Below are 17,923 nucleotides of genomic sequence, written 5' to 3'. Positions count from 1 at the left end.
GGTCCATATGCATGTGGTATTTCCATCATTAGTGCTTGCACTTGTTCTTCTCTTTGGCATTTTTCTAACTACATCAAAAAATAAATACATAACAATGATTATGATATTAATATGGTGCACAATATATTATTTACATTAGGAAAAATTAATGCAATAGAAAAAAATGCTATACATGTAATAAGATGCACAATAAATAAGTCTAGTAAACTATGACAACATCAAAGTACTAAACTAAGGACCATTAATACACAAGTGTCACAATTCCAATAATGCTCAATCACATGCAAGCTCTTGCCACATAACAACATCAAAGTAATACAAGGTTTTTAACACTCAAACAAAACACAAAGCAATACAACAATACTAGGACACTCTATTGTGAATTACATCATTCAATATAATCTTGCCACATCTCCATCGCTATTGCATCCCTAATGATCTCTCCTTGAATAGTTTCTTCATTATTCTCCCCACTAGCACGATGTTCTTCTCCCGCTACATCTCGTAGTTCATCATCAACTTGTGCAATTAGTGTCTCATCGGGATCTACTCCCATTAGGTAGTTATGCAAAATACAACATGCAAAAATAATTTCTTTATGTGTTTCTAAACCATAATGCGGCTCGGTTGAACTTCCCACTATAGGAAAACGCTTTTTAAGAACACCAAATGCTCGTTCTATGGCACAACGCAATGACGCATGACGAAGATTAAATAATTCACGTGGATTTGTTGGTGGATTCCTTGAATACTCCTTCAAGTGATATTGCTCTCCTCTATATGGTGTAATAAGTCCACTTCTTAACATAAATCCCGCATCAACAAGATAATATTTTCCTAACAATAAAATAAATGTTATTATCATGTTGAGTGTATATATGGAATTGTGGACAACATTATATCATACTTATGAATACCTTCTAGAATTCTTAGAGGATAAGGTCTACTTAATGCATTCTTTATTATTCTTGAATCAGATGTTGTTCCTTCCCACCCAGGTAACACGTATGTGAATTTTAAGTCAAACGTGCATGCCGCTAACACGTTTTGTGTTGGATAATCCTTCCTCCCACGATATTTCGGAGCTTCAGCACTAGAAACTTTGACCCGAATATGTGTTCCATCAATAGCACCAACACAATCCTGACATTAACACATCTCATATTTTATTCTAAATTTTTCACGTATTTATAGTGAACTTGCAATTTAATAAATTTTTTTCATTACCTTGAAATATGGATAGAATCATTCTATCTGAATATTTCTGAAGGAATTTGTGCCCCATCAGGTTGTGTTATAAATTTGTCCTCCAACTCTATTATAGCTTGCAATACATTATGAAAATGCCTAAAAGTGGTCTCACGGGAACGCCGGAAAAAGAAAGATAACTCACGATGTGTAACATTATGACCTAATACATAAAGAGTTTTTCAACTTGTTCCTCGACCGACACGTGCAAAGTTGCTCGAAGACCACCATCTCTAACTAGCATATCACATAAACCTAAAAAAGCTGAAGAACCCATTCTAATCATACTATGACATAAATCACTTGACAACAAGTGTGACATTAATTCATCTCTTGCTCGGTCGCCTTCGAGCCGTATCTCATGTGTTATTTGACTTTTGTTTCGTCTAACTTCAATCCGGCGTCGCACAAGCCGAACAATTACGGCAATAACAACTTGAATTGTTGCTATATGATGTAGGCGATGCAATTTCATGACAGGATTATCCAACAATTGTCGTACGAGAAGCATTTTACATAATGCAATTTTTTCATCTTCCATCTAATAAAGCATGAAAAGTTTATTCATAAATATTAAAAAAAAAAATACAAAAGGAAAATTTACTTCAAATGAAATAAGATAACAAATGAAATGAAATATTAAATTAGAAGGACCAGACTATAATGATGAAAAAATTCCATTAGAAAATAAATGCCATGATATCAAATTTTTGGTATTGTCATGGTTAGGCCTGTATTTGCCTTGGACTCTAATTGATAACCATGGGATATTGCTTACGATTTCAACCTAAAAAATAAAATTATTGGTTCAATTTTGAACATTGAGATATCCTCTTAAATGTCTAATGTGCTCTTTATTCTTTAATCTAACCATATGATAGATGCCATGATATCAAATTTTTGGTATAACTTAGGTTTCTTAGAACTTGAAAATGTTCATCACTATATGAAATTATCTGTTTCAAGCAAAAAAAAAAAAATCCTTTGTGTCAAGCTGTTGAACTTGATAATACTGGTTTATATGGCAAATTTCATGACAATACTAGGTTGTGCTATACTTGGAACATTTTGCCTTTGTATTTTAGGTTTGATGTAAATGTTTATGTCTCTATTATGACTGATCCAGATGCATTGCTAATTGAGCAAAAATTACGTTCTGCATCTTTTAAATATTTTCTTAATTTTTTATTAAGTCATCTGAACAGCATCAGTGCATCTTTCAATGGGATATTTGTACCACTTAAATGAATTTGGTGTTAACATCATAAGAAACAAAGAAATATATGCCATTATCATGAGCACAGCCTGCAAAAACAAAATCCTACCAAAGACAATGACCCATTACTCAATACTAGAGATTATATATATTCAACAAGATATTGGAATTTTGCAAAAACCATCACTAGATAACAAAACAACACAAATAAATGACCAGCACCTTTGTATAAATTTAAATCTATGAATTCATACAAACAACAAAACAATTTTTTTCCAACAAACAACCACACATTGTTCAATGAGCAAGCACCCTCATTTTAAATACATAGATTGGGGTTCTAATAGTAACTTACCTCGACTTTGGTTCGGTGAAGGTCCGACGGAGGTCCGGTGAAGCTCCGGCTAAGCTTGGAGTGACTTGCAACAATGGGAAAATCGCAGCTGGTATAGCTAGGGCTCTGAGAAATGAAGCAAATGTCTTAGCTTAGAGTGAATTAATACAAATGGCATATATGTAATTATTACAAAAGTTAAAGGGTATTTTTGTCATATAAAAATATAAAACCCTCCCAACCCCCCAATTTGGAGGGTTGAGAAGTGGGGTTAAAATGGAGGTTCTCAAACCTCCATTTTACCCCCATAAACCTTACCATGTCAAAAACCTTGGATCCAAGCAAGGTTTTATCTAAAACCATACTTTATAAAACCATATAAAACCCCCAAACAAGCAAGGCATAATGGGGCGGGGAAGAGGGAGGGGTTCCTGAACACGTGTTTTGCACGTGAGTTCTTTGAGAATCAAATGGACTCGGCCCATTAACATATAACTGATGAACAATATATTATTTTTTCCTAATTTTAAAATAAATTTATTTATATATATATATATATATATATATATTTATAAAAGTGGATCAAATTCGACTTTAATTAAAAAAAAAAACTCAACTTTGCTGATAACTCACTAACGATCCAAAAGACTCAAACTAGACTGATGGATCCTAACATCTAAAAAAAGATCACTGCTTATCTGTCCTGTCCTTTATATTGTTTTTAGTCCTTAGGTGCAACGTCCCTTATTTTATTAGTGTTAGTGTTTTATTCAACATTTTTTGTGGATTTGTTTCTGTTGTGGGGTGTTTGTTTTTTTTTTTTCCTTTTTTTTCTTTTTGTGAGCCTTTGTAATTTTGTTTACCTTCAATTTTATTTAATATTTGTAGTTATCCATCTTTCTAAAAAAATCAATAAAAAAAAAAATTGTTAATGTTTTTTTAGTCTATTGCTATTGACTCAATTGTGTATGCATATCCTTTTGAGAAAGCAGATTTAAATCTTAGCTCATACAGGGTGAGAGCACATATTATATATATCTCTACTGGGATTGTCCACATTTTTGCTTAAGATCAATTCAATTATCATTTTATAAGATCACTTATGCAGTGCTTAGAAACTTGGATTAGAAATAATTATTTTTTTAATATACATATAAGAAAAACAAAAGAACTAATTTTAGGTTGAAGGGTGGCTCCTCACATAGGAGCATAAAACAAGTCTCTCCTAACATGCAATAATCCAATTGCAAAATCCAAAGGGACACCCCTATGATCCCTACCAAGCCTACCTTTATAGTTTATACATTCAAGACAGAGTCATATACCCTACATAGAGAAACATTGCCTTCCTTGGCATCCAAAGTGTGAGACTTTTTATATATAGAAACTTATGGAGGGAATGGCTTTGGTTTGGCGGGAAACACGTGGCAAAACATGATCCATTCGAGGGTGTCCGATGAGGTTGAGTGGTGTTTGGCCGGTTGGCAAAGGTACCCAAGGCCAAACTAGCCGTTGGGTTTGAATTTGAAGTCAGGAGTGTTTATATTAGTGAATAGATGGGCAGTGGCGCTATTTATAGAAAGGAAAATTTGGTTCTTTTGTGGCTATGTGATTGATTCCTTGTACCTCTCATGAGTCATTTCTTCTCTATTATTGTTTTTTTTTTTTATAAATGCGACAAACACCAGAACCCCAAGAACGTGCACGTATGGAAAATAAGGCTCAACGTCGATCACGTGCCCTCACATTGTGCAAGACATGAGGTTCAATCCCGGGTCCTCCTCAAAATAAACGCCCTATACAAGAGACCCGATACCAATTGACTCAAAGGCCATTGATCTATTATTGTATTTTTTGTTAATTAATGGTTTCCTTCGGTATTTTGATTAAAAATTATAATTTTTTATTAAGAGGTTTATCAAAAGGTGATTATTTTTTTATATTATTAAGATGTAGAATCAAAATCACTTACTTAAAATTACAATATATATATATATTAAAAAAATGGACCAATATTTGTTGTCATTTATTAGTTTTTATTTGAGGTTTTAATAAATTCATTGTTTATCATCTATTTAATTAAAAAAAATTGATAAACTACTAAATTTATTAAAGAAGCGAAAAACAATATAAAATCATATTAGGGGGTTTTAAATTAATTTTTTTTAAATAAGGTTTTAAATTAGTTTCTATAGATTAAATATGGAAAATAATATTGAAAAATTTAAATTGATTTTATCAAGAAAAAATTAATACTAACTTAATATTCATTTCCATCCAAACCTAATCGGCATGATAATTAGTATCTCCAGCCTTTCTGACAAGACTATCACCCTATCAAACTCTAAAATGGCATAATGTCTTCTTATGATATTAAAGATTTTTGAGATATTGATAAGATGTAAAAAAATTATAATGGCAACACATCAATTCCATGGATTAAAAAAAATAAATTTTAAAAAAAGCAAAATACTTCAATTGAATATTAGTGGGAAAAAATCAAAAAAGTACATGCACCAAAAAGCACTTTCCCCTGTTATTAAACAAAAACCCATCTATTAAGTTGATTATTATTAACATTTTTTTATTAAAAAAAATTCTCTTTTTTAATGATTTTTTTTTCATTAAAATAGATGAATCATATCATCAAATAATCATATTAAAAAAATTAAAATTAATAATTAATAATAAAACTTATATTACACTAACTAAAAACACATAATTAATTATTAATAACTTCGTAAACTTTCTATTAAATTAAATTAAAATACAGGGGTTAATTTATAAATTCAGGCAAACATTCAAACCCATTCGCGGTTTTCTCTTCCCAAACTCCCCCTTCGCGAGCTCCAGCTCGCACGGCTCATGGAGTTCGCTAACCCTAACCCTAACCCTAACCCTAATCCTCGGCCAAACTCTCCCTCCGCGTAGATCGATAAGGCATAGTTCGCTTGCCGTAACCCTACAAATGGTTGTTCCCCATCAATGGTGCTTTGCCCTTTCGGTACATCCTCTTCTTCGCGCTTTTCGCCTAACTCGGCATCCAGAAGAGGAAATTTGAATCGCCAGCTACCGAATTGGGGTCCTTATCCTTATCTTGTTGATCTATTTCTTCATTAATTTCATGATTTGGTTTTTGTTTTGCATCCATGAGTCATGGCGGGGAGGTGGCGACCAAGAAGCTGCGGAAGCCTTACACCATCACCAAGGCCAGGGATCGTTGGACCGAGGAGGAGCACGAGCGCTTCCTTGATGCCCTTATCCTGTTATTTTCTTTTTTTAATCTGTTCTTTCTTATTTTATGCCAATGTTTTAGCTGCATATCATCTGTTTGATTTTATTTCCAATACGAATTTGTGATTTTTAAAGCATTTTTTTTCCTGTTAGATGTTCTAAATTCGAGTGAATTAATTTGCATTCCATTTTTTGTTTTTTTTTTTAATTTTAAATCACAGCATTTGTTTTAAATACTAGTAAAGATTTTGCTTTGCATGTATTTGAATTTATTCTCTAATGGTTATGGTTGTTCTCTGTTGCCGTTTAAGGTTTGGTCGCGACTGGAAAAAGGTTGAAGATTTTGTTGGTACAAAGACTGTGATCCAGGTGCTTTTTTATTCATTATAATTTACTTGAATCTCATGCATAGTGAACATGTTCATTGAGTAATGCGTGAGCATTTTTTGATTTAATGTTAATTAGAGGATATTGCTTCATTGTTCAGTTGAATGTGGATAATGCCATATAATCATTTTTTTTTCTGGTTGTGGGATTTTGCTTGTGTTGGTATATGTTTGGTAGAGATTAACCAAAATGTGGATATGGATTGATGTAATATGGTCTCATACTTGCATTGAAGGTTATGGATTGGAATGGACTGTTTGGAAGACCTAGAAATGGTTGGAATAAAAAATTAAAAATGATTTTAGAAGGTATAACCTAGGAGGAAAATAATGGGTATTATTAAGGACTGTTATTAAAAATGAATACTTATGTCCAGAGTTTTTTCTTCATAATCTAGTGGCCTAGCCAACTCATGTCTAGCATTTTCTTTTGCAGATCCGCAGCCATGCTCAGAAATATTTCCTAAAGGTTCAAAAGAATGGGATATTGGCACTTGTTCCCCCGCCACGCCCAAAGCGCAAAGCAACTCATCCTTACTTGCAGAAAGCTCCTGGTCATGGTAGATGGTTTTGTCTTCATGTTTGTAGTTTTACTCTTTACTGGTTCTTTGAATTTGTTTGTCACCATTTGTGACTCTTTTGCAGACTCAGAAGTTATGGATGAATCTTTTGCATACTCTCACTCATCTAATTACTTCATTCCTGCATACAATACATGGGCTGATGGATCGCTAGCAGCAAATTACCCTTTCAATAAAGCATTGCCGTCACTGGATTATGTCACTCCCCCTCCTACAGCAGAAGGCATTAACATGATCTTACATATTCTTTCAGAAACATCTGTCGCATTCATACTGTGAAGAGCATGCATTACTAAAACACATTTTATAACTTATGGAATCCAGGTGATAAGGAACTGGAGATGATGGGAGGGGTTTGTAATGAAAATTTAAGCTGGACTGGGAATGCTAATATATCATGTGCAACTTACGAGGAGCCTAATCAAGATGATTCACAAAAAATGTACCCTGGTAATTTTTAAATCATTATGAATTTGTTGTGTTTTATGGTGATTGTATTTGGTGCTGCCTAGAAAAACTCAATGTAACTAATCTATATTTTATCATAGCAAATACATACATTTACATAGCTGACATTGGCGCCACTATTTTTCTATTAATTACATTTTTGGCTGGATGATGTTTCCATAGATAGTTATATGGTATCTGTATGCTATTGTCTTGCATGGGGATGTATCCTAACATGGTGCAAGCTAGTTGCTCTGTGGCTGAAACAAGAGTTTTAGCACATGCCTTATGACCCAGCAGAAGACTATACATTACATGCATGTGCACCACTGTTCAAAACATCACCTAAATTAGGTAATATCATCTTATTAATTGGAAGTGATATGGTTTGTTACATTTTTTTTTTATTTCTCAAGAGTAGTGGCACTTTTATCCTTATTATTAATGACTGCTAGAGAAATCAATACCATTTTCTTTCCTCATTATTTTGTTTTTACCTATGTGATTGCCCTTAGCATATACAGAAACAATAAGATAATCTAAAGAAGTTTTGTTGATCATGCTTTATTTTTTAACATGTAGTTATACCCGACCTGGCTGAGGTATACAGATTTATTGCTGGTTTAGTTGATCCTGAAATGAAATGGCCCCTGGGAGTTTATTTGCACAAACTGAAGCAGATGGACCCTATTACTGTTAAATCTGTAAGTTCTGATTTTTTTTCTTTTCTCCAACTGACGTGTGGTTTCATTAAACATGTGATGTTGAAGACATTAAAAAGCTCTATAGACTTTAAAGACAAACTTACATGTATAAAGTGGTTCAAAAGGATATGGTGTTAATGTGTTATAAGCTATTCTATTTCTTATAATAACCCATCTCCTTAATTTCAGAACACCATGTTGATGCTCTTCACATATTCTTCCCTTTTATTTTTTATTTTTTATTTTTTGTTTTTGTCTTTCCATTCAAGGGGGCCAATTTCGTATTCTGTAAATTTTTTTTTTTTTTTTGAAAAATCCTTGTTTGGCTAATAATTGTGCTTAGTTCAATTCTGCTTCTCTGTTTTTCATAATTGATCAGTGTATTGCTTTCATGTGGAATCTGACCTTCTGTTAGTTCAATATATCACTGAAAGAATCTGTCTGATAAACTCTAATTCTGTCAAACATATGATCTATTTCAATTGATTAGGTTGATTGATGCATATAACTAAATTCTCTTTTCAATTTATTTTTTAGTTGTCTTATTTATATCCACTTCTCTGTTGCTACAAAATAACTTTTGACTTTTTGTAGGAGAACAATTGAAATGCCTTTGTTTGATGTGCAGATTTTGGTACTGGTGAGAAATCTGAGGAACAATTTAATTAGCCCCGAGTTTGAACTGCATGTAAGTTCCTTCCCTTACTGAAAATTTTGTCCTTAAATGTACATGTTTACTTTTCTTACATATCTGGGATAAACTTATTTATCAGTCATACAACTGAGAATTGATCAATTATGTACTGCAAGATGTGGAGACGCATCTCAATTCTGAAGCATTTAATTTCACATTAAAATCCGGAAATGAATAAATGGAGAAATTGCTGTGAAGTTAGCAAGACGTATTTCTCTTTATCATTTAATGTAATTCAATCTGTCTAGCCTTAGTTTACCCATTCGCTGGTAAGTGGTAACACCTGTCCATATCTTGTCATCGTCCCTTGTCATCATATTCCATGTCCCTGTTTTTCAGGCTAAATTGCTAGCACTAAACATGCTGTCAAGATTGGGATATCGCCAAATACGTAAGGTTCCATACGTCGTTGTAGTAAACATTACCAAGAAATAGAAGCAAAATGAAGTTTGCCCTTCACCAGAGTCTCAAAATCCACACACACATAAACACACCCGATATGTATAAATGCTGCGGTTTTCATTGATTATCATCCTAGTATTTGCTTCTGAAAATGAAGTTTCTTCTGTTAAGGCAGAAAATTTTCTCCTCTTATGATTGTTCTTATTCTTTCTTTTATGCAACAGAGGAACACCATATCAGCATATGATGTGAACTCGAAAACTATCAGGACCATCACCGGAACTCCTCTTACTATTCCTGCAAGCCAGGTGCTAAATTGCATGGAATCCAACTATGTTGGTCTTCTACCACCATACTAAATACAAGGCTATCCTTGAACCTTAATACTTATTGTGATTGATATTGTGTTAAAATGTTATAAATCATGGGAGATTGATTTCCATATTTCATGAGTTCTATTCTTGGTGCTGGAATTGCTCTGAAACTATAGAATGATGGTCTTTGCCCATGCAGTAAAACAAGCTTGTATTAAATTATCCAATATCTCAGGGATGGTGCTTTCTGCATTAATGTCTCTGTATCATCTTGTTTGATGTCAATCTCCAGTTTGTTGCTTGTTTCTTGTTAGTAATGGTGGCCATTTAGTGGCAGACATTATTTTTATTTACTTATTTTCTTTACAACATTAGAAATTGGGTCCACATCCCAAAAAACCGGCCTGAAAGGAAAGATTATCTAACTCTTTATAAGCCCAAGACGCCTCTAGTACACAGCCGATGTGGAACTAAACTTGGCTGTGAGCACGTGATAACTACTAGCTAGGTTTGGGGTTCAGATTTAGTTGACTAATTTGCATGTTTTGAAGTTAAAATTTTATGCTTTTTTAATTAATTATGAATTTTAATTGTAGTTAATAAATTAAATTATGAAAAAAAGTTAAATTTTTAAACAAAATTATTAAAAACAATTATTGCAAGTACTAATTTTAAATATTAAAATTATTATTATATTAAAATTTAATTTAATTAAAAAGTTTCTTGTATATGCATAAATTCAAATCTTTAAAGGGGGTTAGAAGTAAAAACACTAGAAAAGTTATCCTGTCCACAAGGGCGTTCGTTGGTGCCAACGTGGACCCTGCGAAATCAACAAATAATAATTCGCCATGTGTCCTACCACAATTAGCTCGTTGCCTTCCTTAGCAAAACGGAATCAATCCGACGTGGCCCGTGTTCACACTGTGATTACCTATCATACCCTTCAACCTTATCAAATCACCACTCACTAAACCAAGGGTATAATGATCATTTCACATCAACACCTCTCAAAAGTCGCTCCCCACCTACTAAAAGTTCATCAAATCGCAGCCGCTCAAATCCTACAAAATCACAGCCGTTAACAAGAAGTGATCGAACGGTCATATCAATCCTTCTAGAAGCTTTATTGCAGACCTTATATAAATACACTGCGATTGTGGCCTGCTCGTGCTCGTCTCGTGGTCTCATCTTTAGTCCAAAATTTTTAGGTAAAAAGCTCGAGAAGTCAACGTTCCTTCCTTCCTTTTTCTTTCGATTTTTCCATGAATTTTTGTTTGATCTAACGGTGTTCAAGCGATCTAGCAGCGAATCAACGGTCAGGATGGTGAAGGCGTACCCAGCGGTGAGCGAGGAGTACCAGAAGGCGGTGGAGAAGGCGAAGAAGAAGCTCCGGGGATTCATCGCCGAGAAAAATTGCGCTCCGATCATGCTCCGATTGGCGTATGATCTCTTGCTCTTGGATTTTTGATCGATTTTTTCCCATTTTTGGTTGGTTTTTTTTGTGAGAATGAGTGGAAATGGTGAGCAGGTGGCACTCAGCGGGAACGTATGATGTGAAGACGAAGACGGGAGGGCCGTTCGGGACGATCAGGTACTCGGCGGAGCTCGCTCATGGTGCTAACAATGGGCTGGACATCGCCGTCCGTTTGCTGGAGCCGATCAAGGAGCAGTTCCCCATCCTCTCCTATGCTGACTTCTACCAGGTCGCCATTTATGGCACTTTTATTTTTCTTAAGATCTGAAACTTTGAACAATGAAGCTATTGACCTTGAATTGCTTTGCTTCTTTGTAATACGATGATTTCATGGTGTTTTATGGTAGTCTTTGTTGGTTTTCAGTTGGCTGGAGTTGTGGCTGTGGAGGTAACTGGTGGACCTGAGATTCTGTTCCATCCGGGAAGAGAGGTAAATCTTTGTATAATGATTTTAGACGTGGATTTGTTTTTCTTTGATTTTGTTATCTCGTCACTTTGAATATTAAGTATTGAAACCATGAATTTAGAGTTGGGTTTGATCTAATCCCATTAATTTAATTTGTTTTATCAGATTTATTCTTGACATTTACAAAAGAGATGAAATGGCAATGTTGGCTATTGGCACCAGGTCTTTTGTGTTGGGTATTTATTTGGGAGAGGACCTGAGATCGAACCCAGGTGGGGGCATAGGTGTTAGTTGAGCTTGCGCCTATTCACCCCCCTCACTTCCCTTAAAAAGGGTGGTTTGTTGCCTATTTGTCCCCCCAAAAAAAATGATTTAGATGTCAAATTTTAGGTTTTGATTTAGAAATTGATGAGTAAAGCAAGATTTAGGGGTTTATGTAGAAACGAATGTTACATTTCTTGGTTTTATTATAATTTTATATAGTTCTTTTAGGTTTTAGTTTTCCTTTAATTTTTAAATTGTTTAGTCATGAATGTAGTTATTAATGTAGTTATTAGAGTAAAATATAGTCCAATTTATATTAATTTGGTAAACATGGATTTTGATATATAAGTAAGTTCATTAATTTTATTAGCTTAAGCTTTTAGATTGAATTGGGATTATATAATATATTTAGTTTACTTCTAACAATAAAAACAGTTAACATTGGTTCAGTGTTAAAAATGTTCTACTGTAGATTGAAGACTCATGATCTCCTTGTGTTATGAGTTGTACGTGAATATCTATTGGGATTTTGACACTCCTCTTGGAATGCATTTGCACTTCTCAATGAATAACTGGATGTTATATTTGGGTCTTAGCTTGATATGTTGTTAAGAGTTTTTACTAATGAGGTACATGCTCATTTCAAGTATGTAGCATTATGTCTTTTGACTGAGATTTTTTTTTTTATAAATATTGTTCTATGTAGAGGGTGTGGAGGTTTATAATAATTGGTACACAAATACTTGTGCCATGTATCTGATAATAATTAATATAGTGAATAAAAGGAGCATGAAATTTGAGATGTTGTTTTTGTATGTAAAGCTAGAGATTTTAATAATATTTTGTAGACATATAATCATTTTATATATCTAATATTGTGGTTTTTTGTGTGATTGTTTATTTCAGTCAAAGGCTTGTCTTGTATCCTATTTGCAGCACCCAGAAAATAGTTGGTTATACAATTTTTAAGGTCTTAGGTTTCAATACAATGCACTGGGTTTTCATAATAGTTGATAGATATAGACTTATTTCATGTATGTAATATTGTAATCTCCATACAACTTAATAACAAGAAATCACATTCTTAATGTATTTTTTTATTTCAATTTTCAAAACTTGATTTGATAAATTTAATGATGATTGCATTGGTGTTTTTCAAAACATTTTTTATTTCTATTTTTTGTGCCTGCCGCGCGCATTTGTGTCTTTTATGTCCCTAACACTGTTGGATTGACAACTTCAATTATTTGGGAACAGGATAAGCCTGAACCCCCTGAGGAAGGCCGGCTGCCTGATGCTAAGAAAGGTATTTCATTATATTTATTGTGATTGGTCCATTCCTAATAATTTTGTTGCCAGATTATAGGTATGCAGATATATCCATCACGATGTTTTTATGTTATTACTTAATGGTGGATCCTCAATAGATCTTAGTATTTATTAGAAATAGTAAGTCAAGTTTAGAATTATCTGCTTGTGATTCTTTTGCTGGCTTAGACGGCCAGCACTACTTCCTTGTCTGCTGGAGAAAATCAGATTTAAAGAAACAGTAAAATTTTCAATATGACAGGAAGCGCATGTCCAATATTTTATCCCTGTAGTTTCTTGTGGATGTAGTTATTGGCAGAATGTTGTTAAATATTGGATAAATTTAGTGCTACATGTGAGAAGTTTGTATAATTTTCAAGTATTTTCCTAGGTGTCATTTCTTTTACTATCAAATACTTTGCAGTTGTTTATCCTTTCTTCAAGGTACGATGTGAAAATACTGAAGTAAAAAGCTTAATTATTCTTCAGGTTCTGACCATCTTAGGGATGTGTTTGGTCACATGGGTTTAAGTGATCAGGATATTGTTGCTCTGTCCGGTGGGCACACATTGGTATGTTAAAAGTTTTTCCATTTTTCCCAAGATAATGTTCATACTAGTAATTCAAGTTATCTTCTCTGATTACGGTTGATACTTGCAAATGCTTCAGGGAAGGTGCCACAAGGAGCGTTCTGGTTTTGAAGGGCCTTGGACTGCAAACCCGCTTATCTTTGACAACTCCTACTTCACGTAAATCGCTTGCATCAGTGTTGCATTACTATTTCTGTTGCAATTGTTATATTTCACTCAAGTTTAATGCTTACAATGCTTTGTTTTCTTGCAGTGTGCTCCTGAGCGGAGAGAAAGAAGGCCTTCTGCAGCTTCCTTCTGACAAGGCCCTTCTCACTGACCCTGTTTTCCGTCCCTTGGTGGATAAATATGCAGCAGTATGTATATCCTTTATTATTAAATTCACTACCGGTCTCTTTGTGAACCATACAGCAAGAATTTCATTACTGAATTCACATTGATTTGTCCACACAAGTCAGACTAATTTTTTAAGAAATACCATGAAAGTTACTGGTATGTTCTTTCTATTAAAAAAAAAACATACCAAAATGAACAATCACGCTTGATAAACAAATACATAGCGGTGTATAGGATTAGTCATTCAGATCATTGGCCTCATTGTGTTAATTTATTAAATATAATAGACATGGTTGACATTTTTGTTTTGGCTGGTGTTTTCATAGGATGAGGATGCCTTCTTCACAGACTACGCCGAAGCTCACTTGAAGCTATCTGAGCTTGGGTAAGTGAGGGCTGCATGATGTTGCTTAAATCAACCAGTAATATGTATTTTTACATTGAATCCAAGATCTCTTTTAACCCTTTCTTTTCTTTGTTCCAGATTTGCTGAGGCTTGAGGTAGCTCTTATCTTTTCCATTTGAAGTGCAGGTGACATTCTGGAGACCAACATAGAAATGAAAGAAACATCTCTGTAATAAGATAATCTATCATTTTTCTCCTCATCAATCACCTTAGTTTGAGATGCTTATCTTGCTGTTTTGTTTCTTGTTTGCATTAAAACTTATAAAATGCTAGTTATTTTGTCATGTCTTTGGAAACTATCTTGTGTTTGTTTCATAGATGAAAATGGGTTGAAATTTGGGTGATGTGCTGTTTGTTCGTGTAAAGAGATGTTTTTATTTATTTATTTTAAAAAGTGAATAAATCATAAATTATTAAACACGGAAAAACAACATGTAACACAACTAGTGTAGACAAAAGTGGAAGAAACATAAAAACACTAGTGTTATCAAAGAGAACAGGGAGACTGCAAATCTATTACTGGTGGAAAAGGGAAGAAGAAAAAAAACACTAGGGAGAAAAAAAGGGTTGGTTCAGCCTTCAGGCTTTAGAATCATTTGACTCACTCTAAAAATTACTAGTTCTTTCGGCATTTGAAGTCAAAAAGCCTATATATTTTATGGTTGGAAGAGCTTCCTCCAGCTTGCTTTTTAAGGGTTTAGCACTTTTGTTGTGATTTTTTTTTTTTTGGTTACAGTTTTTTAGTATAGTAATTAATTCAAAATTGAAAGTTTCTTATAATTTATTTAAAAAATAAAAATTAAAAATTACATAGTATTTTTAATATAATAATAATATATATTATAACTGTATGCATAAGAATTATTATATGTTTTTATATCTCGAGCTATTATGTATTAGTTATTCAGTAATATAATTAATATTAATTTAAAAATTAAGTTTAACAACCACTGTTTGGTGTAATAGAATATTATAAAAATAATAAATGGATCACTAGATGATAATACTATTGTAGTATTGCGTAGAATATTATATAAATACTGTAACAATATTATTTATTCTTGCTCATGGTAAAAGAAATAATGCTTAACTTTAATGATAAAAAATCATATTAAAAATTAATTTTTAACTTAAAAAATCAAACTCAAAACACAATTAAAACCTGATAATTTGTGAAATCAAATTCACAAACCTTTCAACCAAACAAATCTGTCAAAAGAAAAGAGAGAGAGATATGGTTGGTAGGTGAAACCAAAGTCAAATTCTTCTTCAAGTATATAATTTTCATTCTGGTGGAGCAATGATGATGCTTCTTCTTTCCAAGTTAACCTTTTATATGATAGTTACCTCTTCTTGTTTTCATTACTTTTATAATGAAAAAAATAATAATCCAAATATGAAGAAGATAACCATGGAATGAAGTATAACAAAGTATCACTTTCCTCATCTTAATCTAACCACCAAGTTCCCACTTCACTTCCCTCCAATTATCTATTAATAAATAAATAATTTAAATAATACATGTCTTTACATGTATTTCTATTTTGATCATTCAGTTTTAAAAAATATGATTTGATCTTTATTTTTAATTTTTTATTATAATTTAATTAATCAAATATACGTCATTAACAGTTATCACATATCTTAAAAAAATATATATCACATAATAGTATGATAAATAAATTGTAATTTTTTAAACCTAAGTGACTTAAATAGAAACACAGTTATTCATTAATGTAATGTTATATTATTAATGTACCTAATGATCCCAAAACATTATAACCATAAAAAGCTAAAAAGCCCAATTGGGAAGGGAAGTGTGGCTACTGATGACGTCAAACTAGTCACGTGCTCTACGAGACGCCGACGTCCCCTTCTTCTTCGCGTGTTGTATACGCGAAAGTCGAGACGACGAATGGTCTGATAACACTACCGGGACCCACACTTACTTCCTCCCTCACACCGCCCACCGGAAAAGAAAGAACTCCGGTGGGACCCAATCTTGTTAGTTAGATTCCTCCCTTCCTCCCCAATTAACCCCCATTTTGCCACCAAGTGGAAGTGGGTTCCATTATCGGATCCTGAATCAAACCCGATAAGACCCTTTAACTACATGATCCATTATTTATATATGTAAAAGGAACCCATCATCTATAGATGTTCCCATATTTGAAATTTAAGTTTTAAAAATATTTTCTTATAAATTAAATATTTTTTTGTTCAATTTTTTTTTTTTTATTAGCTTCTGTAAAGCAGTTTTATTTTATGGGAGACAAAAGCCTATCTTTTGATATGTGAGTATGGCCACATTACTCGTGAGTTAATTCCTCCAATAATGATTCGAATCCTTACCAGTTCGTAAGTCATATGAGAAACTTATTTTTGGTGTGGCTGATCACTTGGATCAAGTGGCTTTGGCAAAACAATTTTTGGGTTACACAATTACTTAACTGTTCTTATGAAATTAAAAAAAAAATGGCTTAAGTTTTAAGATTCCTCTCTAAAATTTTTTGCATCCGCATCCAATCTTCTTTGCCTCCCAACCCTTTTGCTTATGTCCTCCTCCATGTCATAAATGCATAATAATTGAGATATTATTATAAGTTAATAAATACCTATTTTAGTAATTTACTATTGAAAAAATCTTACAATGTACATCTAAACAATTTTATAAATATAAAAGTAGTTTTACATTAGAATATCCAAACACAAAATAGATAAAAATATTTAACTTACTCTGAAAAACAATTTTTTTTTAGAAGTCATTCTACCTAACTAAAAAAAACACACACATTTTTTAAAAACCAATACAAACAAGGTTTAAATTTTAAATACATAGACGCCCATAGTTATCATTAGATTATTATCCAATAATCACGATCGATTTATAAACAATATTTAATAGTTAAAAACACAGTATTAAACAATGTTATATAATAATTATACACAATAATTATATACAATATTTATATAAAATAATAGACAATAATAAATATGGTAATGACTAGTGCATTGTGTATGTACTTAGATGGTTTAAATCCTATATTATAATAATACGATAATAAAGTTTTAAAAGAAAGTGAGATGAAGTATATATGAGAAAGAGAGTAGAGTAAGTAGTTGTACAGACTGTACAATAGTAATTATAAGGATAAGTCAAGAAAGATGAAATGGGGACTTTGGCATTACATACGAGGCCATGCATAAATGTTAAACATAACGTACTAGTGTTTATATACAGTACTTGCAATGGACCACAACCAAAATAAGACCCATCAAGAATCATGTTGGGCGAGTGAAAGGTGCTTCTGCCGGCCTTGCTCCCTCTTTCCCAATCTCTTCTTTGACTGACATGACCCTCCCTTTGACCAGTCAACTCCTCCCTTCAATGCTAATCCCAAACTATAAATTCTACTACCAACAATAATAAATAAATAAATAAATAAATAATGAAAAAATTATTTATTAATCTTTGTAACTTTTTAAATATCAATGTAGTTTTTCCTACTTTTTCAATTTTTTTGTATATTCAGTTTATTTATTTTTTTCAATCTCTACATCATTTTATTTTACTTA

The 17,923-nt window shown here is 32.7% G+C and overlaps 3 protein-coding genes across 3 annotated transcripts; 2 read left to right on the top strand and 1 right to left on the bottom strand.

The window, feature by feature from the left end:
• Positions 1–388: 388 nt before the first annotated feature.
• LOC120273295 (putative nuclease HARBI1) lies at positions 389–3,096 on the bottom strand. Its single transcript, XM_039279919.1, has 4 exons — positions 3,091–3,096; positions 2,820–2,924; positions 918–1,143; positions 389–837 (listed from the first exon to the last, which is right to left on the bottom strand). The coding sequence occupies exons 1-4, from the start codon at positions 3,094–3,096 to the stop codon at positions 389–391; spliced, it is 786 nt and encodes a 261-aa protein (XP_039135853.1).
• A 2,521-nt stretch (positions 3,097–5,617) lies between these two features.
• Positions 5,618–9,857, top strand: LOC120273414 (protein REVEILLE 8-like). Its single transcript, XM_039280045.1, has 8 exons — positions 5,618–6,063; positions 6,344–6,401; positions 6,855–6,978; positions 7,064–7,222; positions 7,324–7,449; positions 8,029–8,150; positions 8,779–8,838; positions 9,471–9,857. The coding sequence occupies exons 1-8, from the start codon at positions 5,948–5,950 to the stop codon at positions 9,603–9,605; spliced, it is 900 nt and encodes a 299-aa protein (XP_039135979.1). The 5' UTR covers positions 5,618–5,947; the 3' UTR covers positions 9,606–9,857.
• Positions 9,858–10,692: 835 nt separating this feature from the next.
• On the top strand, positions 10,693–14,691 carry LOC120273720 (L-ascorbate peroxidase, cytosolic). Its single transcript, XM_039280425.1, has 10 exons — positions 10,693–10,771; positions 10,869–11,003; positions 11,092–11,266; positions 11,402–11,467; positions 12,965–13,013; positions 13,505–13,587; positions 13,685–13,764; positions 13,859–13,961; positions 14,268–14,326; positions 14,426–14,691. The coding sequence occupies exons 2-10, from the start codon at positions 10,885–10,887 to the stop codon at positions 14,439–14,441; spliced, it is 750 nt and encodes a 249-aa protein (XP_039136359.1). The 5' UTR covers positions 10,693–10,771; positions 10,869–10,884; the 3' UTR covers positions 14,442–14,691.
• The last annotated feature ends 3,232 nt before the right edge of the window (positions 14,692–17,923 follow it).

This window comes from Dioscorea cayenensis, chromosome 12 (assembly GCF_009730915.1).
Source record: "Dioscorea cayenensis subsp. rotundata cultivar TDr96_F1 chromosome 12, TDr96_F1_v2_PseudoChromosome.rev07_lg8_w22 25.fasta, whole genome shotgun sequence".
Lineage (NCBI taxonomy): Eukaryota > Viridiplantae > Streptophyta > Magnoliopsida > Dioscoreales > Dioscoreaceae > Dioscorea > Dioscorea cayenensis.
Note: the sequence above shows the minus strand (reverse complement) of the source record. Positions and strands in the feature narration are given on the sequence as shown.